The 11,740-nt window shown below is 51.8% G+C and overlaps 1 protein-coding gene across 1 annotated transcript in view; it reads right to left on the reverse strand.

Moving 5' to 3' along the window:
- Positions 1–10,530, reverse strand: part of LOC144611988 (zinc finger protein GLI1-like) — a 67,954-nt gene extending 57,424 nt beyond the window's left edge. The window contains exon 1 of the mRNA XM_078431372.1: positions 10,419–10,530. Coding sequence (XP_078287498.1) covers positions 10,419–10,530 — 112 coding nt within the window. The remainder of the gene's footprint in view (positions 1–10,418) is intronic.
- Positions 10,531–11,740: the final 1,210 nt, after the last annotated feature.

Genomic DNA, 11,740 nt, shown 5'->3' on the forward strand with positions numbered 1-11,740 from the left:
TTCAGCCCTTCAAGCCAGCACCGCCATACAATGTGATCATGGCTGATCATTCTCAATCAGTACCCCGTTCCTGCCTTCTCCCCATACCCCCTGACTCCGCTATCCCTAAGAGCTCTATCTAGCTCTCTCTTGAATGCATTCAGAGAATTGGCCTCCACTGCCCTCTGAGGCAGAGAATTCCACAGATTCACAACTCTCTGACTGAAAAAGTTTTTCCTCATCTCCGTTCTAAATGGCCGACCCCTTATTCTTAAACTGTGTGGCCCCTGGTTCTGGACTCCCCCAACATTGGGAACGTGTTTCCTGCCTCTAACGTGTCCAACCCCTTAATAATCTTATACGTTTCGATAAGATCCCCTCTCATCCTTCTAAATTCCAGTGTATACAAGCCTAGTCGCTCCAGTCTTTCAACATACGACAGTCCCGCCATTTCGGGAATTAACCTAGCGTAGATGGGGCATGTTGGTCGGCGTGGGCAAGGTGGGCCGAAGGGACTGTACCCACACTGTATGACTCTATGACCTGTATCCACCTATCGCTTGCCAGGCTTTGTCCTGATTCCCATCTCTCTTTTCTAGCTTGCTCTCCCCCCTACTGAAGTCTGAAGAAAGGTCCCGATACCAAATGCCACCACTTCATGCCGTCGAGAGATATTGCCTGACCTGCTGCACTTTGTGTTTTACATAACAAGGAGGTTGCTTTCCAATATTCTTCTTTTCTTTTATCGGGTGTTCTGATCTAAAACGGACTTGTTAAAACACAGCTCGAAGGTGGGGGGGGGGGGGGGGGAGGTGCTGGAAGGGCGAGGGGTGACGTTGAATGTGGCTTCAGGGCCTGGATCGATCGGCAGGCTCAGCTGGGCCTGGCATGTCGGACCTGTTAAACACGCCGCCCACTGACAAAACAAAGCAGAGGTCAGGCCGTTTAGGAATGTCAGCCCTACTCAGGAGCCGCGAGGGCTGCAGGCCCCGTCTCTGTGTGCCCGTTCTGTGCAGGCCGAGAGTAGGTGGGTGGTCTCTGGCTGAGATGGGTCTGAGCAGATGATTAACCATCAGAGGGTGACAGACTTTTTTTAAAGAGCGTGTCATACTCTGGGCTGGGAGGAGTGAGGGGGGGGGGGGTGGAAGAATCAAGGCCATGAAAAAGCTATTCAGACCGTTGCCATGGAAACGCGTAACCATAACAGGGAGCTAAGTTTATTCACAAAGTAAATTATTTTTACAATCGCCATATCCCTTCAGCAGAATACTTTAATAGTAAACTCATGTAACACTGGTTTACAGTTCATATTTTAAAGGCTGTGGTAACATTTCTGCCTCGGCTTTTGCGTTCACGGAGCAAGGATTTAAAGTTAGGCAGTTCATCGCGAGGCCTTCAAAGGACAGTCCTATCCTTCACTGGGGCTCTCTGAGAGCAAAAGAGGCATCACTAAGGGCAGGGGTCCAGCTGGTAGTTGGGGAGTTGGCGCAGCTGGTAGAGCCGCTGCCTCACGGCCCCAGAGAAACCGGGGTTCGATCCACGCTGCATCTCTAAACTAAAGACAGGTTAATTGGCTGCTATGAATTGTCCCTTGTGCGTGGGTGGGTGGCAGGAGAATGGGAATGTGGGAGCAAACAGTTTGCATAGGGACTGATAGAATTGCGGTTCGGAGATGACGGGCTGAATGGCCTCTTTCCACGTTACATGGCAAAATATGACACGTTAAGTGCAGTGGGGGTGATGGGTTTGGGATCGGGTCAGCAGAGGATAATCGACAGACAGGGGGTCGGCGATGAGTTTAGTTGGGGAGGTGGAAAATCGAGTGGGAGAGGAAGATCAACAGAGGTACAGGGGCCCTTGGACTACAATGTGATGGCAAATTAAACTAATCTCCTCGGCCTCCATGTGATCCATGTCTAGGGTTGCCAACTATCTCACTCCCAAATAAGGGACAAAGGGTGACGTCATCGCCCCGCGCCCCACGTGACCTCACCCAGCCAGCTCCACCAATGGCGGCCGCCATTGGTGGAGCGGGAGCACGTGGCCGCTGGCTGGGTGAGGTCACGTGGGGCGCGGGGCAGTGACGTCACCCTTATTTGGGAGTGAGGAAGTTGGCAACCCTACCAACACGGGACAAGGGCGGTCCCGTACGGGACAAACTAATTTAGCCCAAAATACGGGATGTCCCGGCTAATACGGGCCAGCTGGCAACCCTATCCATAATCCCTCCGTTCGCTGCACATCCACGTGTTCGCCTAAAAGCCTCGTAAACGCCACTATCGTAGCGGAGCGGTTTGGAGCGGTTTGGGAGGCTTCGCTTAGTCCGCCTCGGCCTACGCGATCTCCCGGTTACCAAACACCAGAGATACTAGAGGAGCAAGACAGACCACTCGACCCTAAAAATCGTAGCACGTCACGGCGGCCATTTTAGTCGGCAGAAACTTGCAGAAACATTTCAAAAGAAAAATAACAAATATCTGTGAGTTGATAGATGAGATATATTCTGCATTTTAATGGTATCATCACACATACTGTTCCCCCAAAACACTGATTACACTGCGAGAGGCAGAGCGAACGGCGGGTTTTGCTTACTAAAATGGCTTCTTTGCGTACTACACTTCAGTATAGGCGATTTCGACGGAGTGCTCCATCTTGTTCCTCTAGTATCTTTGCCAAACACTTTAACTCCCCCTCCCATTCCCACACTGACCTTTCTGTCCTGGACCTCCTCAACTGTCAGAGTGAGGCCCAACGCTAATTGGAGGAACAGCACCTCATATTTTGCTTGGGCAGCTTACAGCCGAGCAGTATGAGTATTGATTTCTCCAACTTCAAGTAACCCTTGCGCCCCTCCCCCATCCTAGTTGCCGCACACTAGTTTCACTGTCAGCCTGTTGAGTTTCACTGTCTGCATAACTCGTTATCACCCTCCCCACAGCCAACAATGGACCATTGTGGGCTCCACCGTTCTTCGATCATCGTAACTTGTTGCATATCTTTCATCCATCTGTTCTACATCTCTCTGTATCACCGTCTATATCTGTCGTTTCCCTTTCACCTGACTCCGTCTGAAGAAGGGTCTCGACCCGAAACGTCACCTATTCCCTTTTCTCCATAGATGCTGCCTGTCCTGCTGAGTTACTCCAGCATTTTGTGTCCATATTCCGTTTACACCAGCATCTGAAGTTACTTCCAACAGATTTTGTCAGGAAGTCGCAGAGAGTTGTGGACGCAGCCCAGACCATCACACAAACCAACCTCCCTTCCATCGACTCCATCTACACCTCACGCTGCCTCGGCAAGGCCAGCAGCCCAGACCATCACACAAACCAACCTCCCTTCCATCGACTCCATCTACACCTCACGCTGCCTCGGCAAGGCCAGCAGCATAATCAAGGACCAGTCTCACCCCGGCCACTCCCTCTTCTCCCCTCTCCCATCTGGCAAGAGGTTCAGAAGTGTGAAAGCTCTTTGGCCATCGATGCTGGCTCTGGTTTATTCTGTACTTTTTCAGACCTCTAGTTTCCCTCTCCACTGACTCTCAGTCTGAAGGAGGGTCTCGACCCGCAACGTCACCCATTCCTTTTCTCCACAGATGCTGCCTGTCCCGCTGAGTTACTCCGGCATTTTGTGTCTATCTTCGGTGTAAACCAGCATCTGCAGCTCCTTCCTACACCTCCAGATTCAGGGACAGTTTCTTCCCAGCTGTTATCAGGCAACTGAACCGTCCTCTCACCAGCTAGAGTGCAGTGCTGAACTCCCATCAACCTCATTGGAGACCTTTGAACTATCTTTAATCAGACTTTATCTTGGCACTAAATGTCGTACCCTTTATCCTGTATCTACACTGTGGACGGCTTGATTGTAATAATGTACAGTGTTTTCTTTGAATGGATAGCTTGCATCTCTGGAGAGAAGGAATAGGTGACGTTTCGGGTCGAGTCTGAAGAAGGGTCTCGACCTGAAATATCACCCATTGCTTTTCTCCAGAGATGCTGCCTGGCCCCCTGAGTTACTCCAGCACTCTGTGAAACGTCACCTATCCATGTTCTCCACAGATGCTGCCTGACCCGCTGAGTTACTCCAGCACTCTGTGAAACGTCACCTATCCATGTTCTCCAGAGATGCTGCCTGACCCGCTGAGTTACTCCAGCACTCTGTGAAACGTCACCTATCCATGTTCTCCACAGATGCTGCCTGACCCGCTGAGTTACTCCAGCACTCTGTGAAACGTCACCTATCCATGTTCCCCACAGATGCTGCCTGACCCGCTGAGTTACTCCAGCACTCTGTGAAACGTCACCTATCCATGTTCTCCACAGATGCTGCCTGACCCGCTGAGTTACTCCAGCTTTTTGAGTCGAGTCTTCTATGTGGCATGATGTCAAATGCTTTCTGGAAATCCAAACACACTGCATTCACAGGTTCCCCTCCACTAATTCTCCATGTTACATCCTCAAAGTATTTGAGTAAGTTTGTCAAACATGATTTACCTTTCTAAAACCACATTCACTAGGTTTAATTACATTCAGCTTTCCTAAATATTTAGCCATTTCCTCTTTGATTATTGACTCTAGCATCTTGCCAATTATAGATGTTAAACTAGATGGCCTTCTGCTTCCCTCCTATTTTGAACAAGGGAGACACATTGACTGTTTTCTCCTCTCTGGCAGCAAGATGGTTCCACTGTCTGAGCTGCCACCGCCTTTCAAACCCCAGTTTGTAGTCACTAGGCGATGTGAGTCTAGTAGAGTCGCTGCCTCACAGCGCCAGAGACCCGGGTTTGATCCCGACTACGGGCGCTGTCTGTACGGAGTTAGTACCTTCTCCCCGTGACCTGCGTGGGTTTTCTCCGGGTGCTCCGGTTTCCTCCCACACTCCAAAGATGTACAGGTTTGTAGGTTAATTGGCTTCAGTCAAATGGTAAATTGTCCCCCGTGTAAGGAGGAACTGCAGATGGTGGTTTAAACCGAAGATAGACACAAAAAGCTGGAGTAACTCAGCGGGACAGGCAGCATCTCTGGAGAGAAGGAATGGGTGACTTCAGTAAATTGTTCCTCGTGTGTGTAGGATAGTGTTAGAGTGCGAGGATCGCTGGTTGGTACAGACTCAGTGGGCCGAAGGGCCTGTTTCCCTGCTGTATCTCTAAACTAAACTAAACTAAACTAGTCCATTGGGTCTGAGAAACGTGTTCGTCTTTCGCGCCAAGTTTATCCAATTCTTTATTCTCTGCCACAGAAGGCAATGGAGGCCAATTCACTGGATGTTTTCAAGAGAGAGTTAGATTTAGCTCTTCGGGCTGACGGAATCAAGGGATATGGAGAGAAAGCAGGAACGGGGTACTGATTGTGGATGATCAGCCATGATCATATTGAATGGCGGTGCTGGCTCAAAGGGCCGAATGGCCTACTCCTGCACCTATTTTCTATGCTTCTATGTTTCTTGTTTGTAATTGAGATTTTTGTAAGTTGAACCATGTTATTTGGAATGAGCCCATCTGATATGTTCAGCATATTAACAATGTGTTCTCTGGTGAAAACTGATGGCAAAACACGCACTGAACATAGCTGCTATGTTCCATTTGCTGCTATTAATTCTCCAGCCTTATACTATAGATAGCCTATGACTAGTTTAGATAGTCTAGTTTAGTTTTAGTCTAGTTTAGTTTAGAGATACAGCGCGGAAACAGGCCCTTTCGGCCCACCGGGTCCGCGCCGCCCAGCGATCCCCGCACACTAACACTATCCTACACCCACAAGGGACAATTCTTACATTTACCCAGCCAATTAACCTACAAACCTGCACGTCTTTTGAGTGTGGGAAAAAAACGAAGATCTCGGAGAAAACCCACGCAGGTCACGGGGAGAACGTACAAACTCCGTACAGACGGCGCCCGTGGTCGGGATGGAACCCGGGACTCTGGTGCTGCATTCGCTGGAAGGCAGCAACTCTACCGCTGCGCCACCGTGCCACCCTTGTTTATTTTTGTTTAGATAAACAGCATGAAAACGAGCCAACCGAGTCGACGCTGACCATCGATCACCCGTTCACACTAGTTCTATGTTTTGTTCACACTAGGTCTTTGGTGCGGCACGGTGGCGCAGCAGTAGAGCTGCTGCCTCACAGCGCCAGAGACCCGGGTTCCATCTGGCTATACGGAGTTTGTACGTTCTCCCCGTGACCCGCGAGGGTTTCCTCCCACACTCCAGAGACGTAGGTGAAGTGGCTTTGATAATTAGGCATCGTCAGTGAGAGCAGCATTTAGCATCTCAAGAGAAGGGGGGGGGGGGGGGGGGTAGCGGCCATCTTGGATTTCTGCACTCTCTCTGGTGAAGGTACTCTTGTGGAATGTGTCGAAGGATTTAAACCCAAAAGTCATTGCCAAAGGAACAGCATCTTCCACACCATCTCACTAAAGACCGCCCCAGAAGCAATAGGAAGCAAGCACGGCCCCTTGAAGAGCATCAGACATAACAGAATGGGGAAAATCGAGGACCAGAGGACATAGGTTCAAGGTGAGGGGGCAAAGATTTAATAGGAACCTGAGGGGTAACTTTTTCACACAAAGGGTGGTGGGTGTATGGAACAAGCTGCCAAAGGAGGTAGTTGAGGCCGGGACTATCCCATCGTTTAAAAAACACTTAGACAGGTACATGGATAGGACAGGTTTAGAGGCATACAGGCCAAATGCAGGCAGGTGGGACTAGTGTAGCTGGGACATGTTGGCCGGTGTGGGCAAATTGGGCCGAAGGGCCTGTTTCCACGCTGTATCACTCAATGACTCTCCCTACACACTAGGGGGCCATTTACAGAAGCTAATTAACCTGCACGTCTTTGGAGTGTGGGAGGAAACCGGAGCACCCGGAGAAAACCCACGCAGGTCACGGGGAGAACGTACAAACTCCACGCTGACAGCACCCGTAGTCAGGATCGAACCCTGGTCTCTGGCGCTGTGAGGCAGTACAAAGTCTGGCAAGTGATAGGTGGATACAGCTGAGGGGGGAGGCTAGTTGGCAGATGGTGGGGTAAGTGACAAAGGCTGCAGGCGAAAATGGTCAACCCACATCCCTGCATCTGCTTTGCCATCTCACTCCTCCTCACCTCTCTGTGTCTGACACACTTTGGTCTCCTTGTCACTTACTCCACCAAACCCCCGCCCGTCCTCACCTGTATCCACCTATCACTCGTGTGAAGGGGTCAAGGAAAGAGCGTTCAGGTCGCGGCCCTGTTTCTACCAATCTTTCCACCGCTACGCACAAGAGGCACCAGACGCTGAGCAATTTCTAATCTTGTGATGTGGACTCAATGAGAAGAAGACTTGTCCGAAGGAACTGCAGGTGCCGGTTTGCACTGAAGTTGGACACAAAATGCTGGAGTAACTCAGCGGGACAGGCAGCATCTCTGGAGGGAAGGAATGGGTCGAGTCTTGTGTGTCACCTTGTGTCACCTGTCCCGCTGAGTTACTCCAGCATTGTGTGTCTATCTTCGGTGTAAAGCGTAGGGTCACCAGGTTAGTTCCCGGGATGGCGGGACTGACATATGATGCAAGAATGGGTCGAAAGTGCGGCACGGTGGCGCAGCGGTAGAGTTGCCGCCTTACAGCGAATGCAGCGCCGGAGACTCAGGTTCGATCCTGACTACGGGCGCCGTCTGTATGGAGTTTGTACGTTCTCCCCGTGACCTGCGTGGGTTTTCTCCGAGATCTTCGGTTTCCTCCCAAACTCCAAAGACGTACAGGTATGTAGGTTAATTGACTGGGTAAATGTAAAAATTGTCCCTAGTGTGTGTAGGATAGTGTTAATGTGCGGGGATCGCTGGGCGGCGCGGACCCGGTGGGCCGAAGGGCCTGTTTCCGCGCTGTATCTCTAAATCTAAAAAAAAAATCTAAATCTAAATCTATTCACTGGAATTTAGAAGGATGAGAGGGGATCTAGTAGAAACATTAAAAATTCTGAAGGGATTGATTGGACAGGCTAGATGCAGGAAAAATGTTCCCCCATGTTGGGGGAGTCCAGACCCAGGGGTCACAGTTTAAGAATAAGGGGTCGGCCATTTAGGACTGAGATGAGGAAAAACTTTTTCACCCAGAGAGTTGTGAATCTGTGGAATTCTCTGCCTCAGAAGGCAGTGGAGGCCGATTCTCTGGAGGTTTTCAAGAGAGAGTTAGATTTAGCTCTTAGGGCTAACGGAATCAAGGGATATGGGGAGAAAGCAGGAACGGGGCACTGATTGTGGATGATCAGCCATGATCAGATTGAATGGCGGTGCTGGCGCGAAGGGCCGAATGGCCTACTCCTGCACCTATCTTCTTTGTTTCTATGTTTCTATGTTATCTGGAGTTCTATCTACAATAGATAATAGACAATAGGTGCAGGAGTAGGCCATTCGGCCCTTCGAGCCAGCACCGCCATTCAATGCGATCATGGCTGATCACTCTCAATCAGTACCCTGTTCCTGCCTTCTCCCCATACCCCCTCACTCCGCTATCCTTCAGAGCTCTATCCAGCTCTCTCTTGAAAGCATCCAACGAACTGGCCTCCACTGCCTTCTGAGGCAGAGAATTCCACACCTTCACCACTCTCTGACTGAAAAAGTTCTTCCTCATCTCCGTTCTAAATGGCCTACCCCTTATTCTTAAACTGTGGCCCCTTGTTCTGGACTCCCCCAACATTGGGAACATGTTTCCTGCCTCTAATGTGTCCAATCCCCTAATTATCTTATATGTTTCAATAAGATCCCCCCTCATCCTTCTAAATTCCAGTGTATACAAGCCTAATTGCTCCAGCCTTTCAACATACGACAGTCCCGCCATTCCGGGAATTAACCTAGTGAACCTACGCTGCACGCCCTCAATAGCAAGAATATCCTTCCTCAAATTTGGAGACCAAAACTGCACACAGTACTCCAGGTGCGGTCTCACCAGGGCCCGGTACAACTGTAGAAGGACCTCTTTGCTACCTATCACTTGCAAGACTTTGTCCTGCCCCCACCTCTCTTTTCCAGCTTTCACCCTCCCCCCCCCCCCCCCCCCCCCCCCATCATACTCCATCATTCTCAAGAAGGGACCCGACCCGAAACAGCGACTGGCCATTTCCCTCCGCAGGTGCTGGCCGACCCGCCGAGTTCCTCCAGCACTTTGTGTCGTGCTGCGGAGAAGGTAGGTGACACCAGGTAGCTGCGTGGGAGATGATGTGAGGAAATGAGATCAATGAGAATCAACTCAAACGGATCCTGGGATACAACGCTGAGCACAAACCATGAGGAATATTTGGAATAGTTTCCCAGTTCGTGCAAAGGTCACTGATATTAAAAATGCACTTGGATGCGATTGAGTTTGGAAGCCTGCTTATACACAGATCAAATGCACCACTTGAGCTTTGCCATGTCATCAAACGCGCTAGTTAACCCGTAACATCACCATCTTTAATTTAGTTTGGAGATCCGGCGCGGAAACAGGCCCTTCGGCCCACCGAGTCCGCGCCGACCAGCGATCCCCGCACATTAACACTATCCTACACACACTAGGGACAATTTACATTTATACCGAAGCCAATTAACCTACAAACCTGCACGCCTTTGGAGTGTGGGAGGAAACCGGAGCACCCGGAGAAAACCCACGCAGGTCACGGGGAGAACGTGCAGGAACATACAGAAGTTCCAGGAGCTGAATTAGGCCATTCGGCCCATCAAGTCTACTCCACCATTCAATCGTGGCTGATCTATCTCTCCCTCCTAACCCCATTCACCTGCCTTCTTCCCGTAACCCTGGACACCTGTACTGGTCAAGAATCTGTCAATCTCTGCCTTAAAAATCTCCACTGACTGGAGTTGAGGAAAAGAAACGGCAGCCTGGAAACGACGGCTTGCGAGGCCCCACGTCGGGGCGGTCCGAGCTTTGCCTGAGGGAGCAGTGGGAGAGAGAGCCTGGTCGCAGGCCAGCCTCTCCGCATTGCGCGGCAGCATGCGACCACCTTGCCAAGTTGCTTCGGCTGGCAACGTTGCGTGCGCAAATCAGCATTGTAAATGCGGCCCATTTTGCAAGATGCGGCTTGAAAGAAAAAACTGGGGCGAATGGCGTGGACATTGGCAGCAGCGGGTCAGGGCGGACATCTTGAGATTCAAACCACAATCAAATTCAGCGCGTGCAAGGAACAAGCGTGAGTTATGCACCAGGACGTGAACTTCCAAGTGAAAGGCTTGAGGTTAGAAGGGCTGAATGGCCTGTATTTCTGGCCCCTGGTATTCCCTGCGTGGAGCCATTCAGCCTGCGTCTCCTACTAGCCCGATAGCCCCGAAACCTCTACGACACGCCCAATCAAAACGAGCAACCCATGCCGGATTCGGCCCACGGCCTTTGTCTCGTGCATCGCCATTGGCTCGTGCCTGCCCTCCCGGGCTCTGCGCGAGGTATTTTGTGGTCGAATGGCGGGCTTGCTTACCGCGGCCTGCAGCGCTGGGCTGCGGCGACCTCCTGCCACACGCCCTCCATCCACCGCCATCGTCCGCCGCCTTCCCCTCCGCCAGGGCCACCGCGTGAGACAGCGCCTCCATCACCCTCCACCACAAGCCTGCAACACGCACAACACCGACAGTCAGCCGGGCAAACGGAGAGCCCGAGGGGAGCAAGGCGGGACGAGAGGGAAGGAGGGAGAGGGGGGGAGAGGAGGGAATGGGACGAGGATGGGGGACTCCCTCTTCTCCCCCCTCCCACCGGGCAAGAGGTACAGAGGTGTGGAGACGCACACCTCCAGATTCAGGGACAGTTTCTTCCCGGCTGTTATCAGGCAACTGAACCGTCCTCTCACCAACTAGAGATTGAACTGTACGAGACGTTACCTTGCACTAAACGTTATTCAAGTTATCCCCTTTACCCTGTGTCTGTACACTGTCGATGGCCCGATCGTCATCATGTGTTGTCTTACCGCTGACTGGTCAGCACGCAACTAAAAAGCTTTTCACTGTACCTCGGTGCACGTGACAATAAACTCAACTCAGACTCGAACTCAACAATTCCTGACGCTCCCAATTTGATTTGGTTGACAAAATGATGTTGCAGGTGCCAGGGGTGGCAGTTGGCTCAATGGGTGGCACAGCTGGCATTGCCCAGAGTGTGGGCGCACCTGTCCTCACAAGCAGCCTCCTCTGTCCAGGTTCACCGCCTCCGTCCTGCCACCCTGCTCTGTACATTCAAGCTGCTTTTCACCTTCAAAGGAAGGGGAGGCCTGCAAAGGATTTTCGCATGGTTGTTCTAATGTTGGCATTTTCCCCTGCAGTTTATGTTGGCATCCTGCCAGCTGCTGCCCGTCTTGGCGGTTGGGCGAGCAGAGGCTGCTCCTTCTTGCACTGCCCTGGTGGTGGAGCAACTCCTGACTGACCGCTTGGCGTGTCCGTCTGTCCGAGGCATCCTGGCCTTTGCCCTGTGGCCACCTGGCCTTTGACCTTTCCATTCACCTGTCCGAGGTGCCCAATGGCCGGCTGGCCTTGGGGCCAGGTGCACTCTGGGTAGGGTTGCCAACTTCCTCACTCCCAAATATGGGACAAAGGGTGACGTCACCCGCCCCACGCCCCACGTGACCTCACCCAGCCAGCCACCAATGGCGGCCGGGTGGCGAGTTGCTACGCTACCTCCGCTAGGCAAACACCCTCGGCCCCGCTTCCCCGAACACACTCGGTTAGCCTACAGTGTCTGACCCGACAGCGGCCCCCGGGCCTACAGCAGACACGCTGACCCTCGTGTCCCAGCAAATAACGAGTGGGGACT

Source organism: Rhinoraja longicauda, chromosome 42 (assembly GCF_053455715.1).
Source record: "Rhinoraja longicauda isolate Sanriku21f chromosome 42, sRhiLon1.1, whole genome shotgun sequence".
In the NCBI taxonomy this organism is placed as follows: Eukaryota; Metazoa; Chordata; class Chondrichthyes; order Rajiformes; family Arhynchobatidae; genus Rhinoraja; species Rhinoraja longicauda.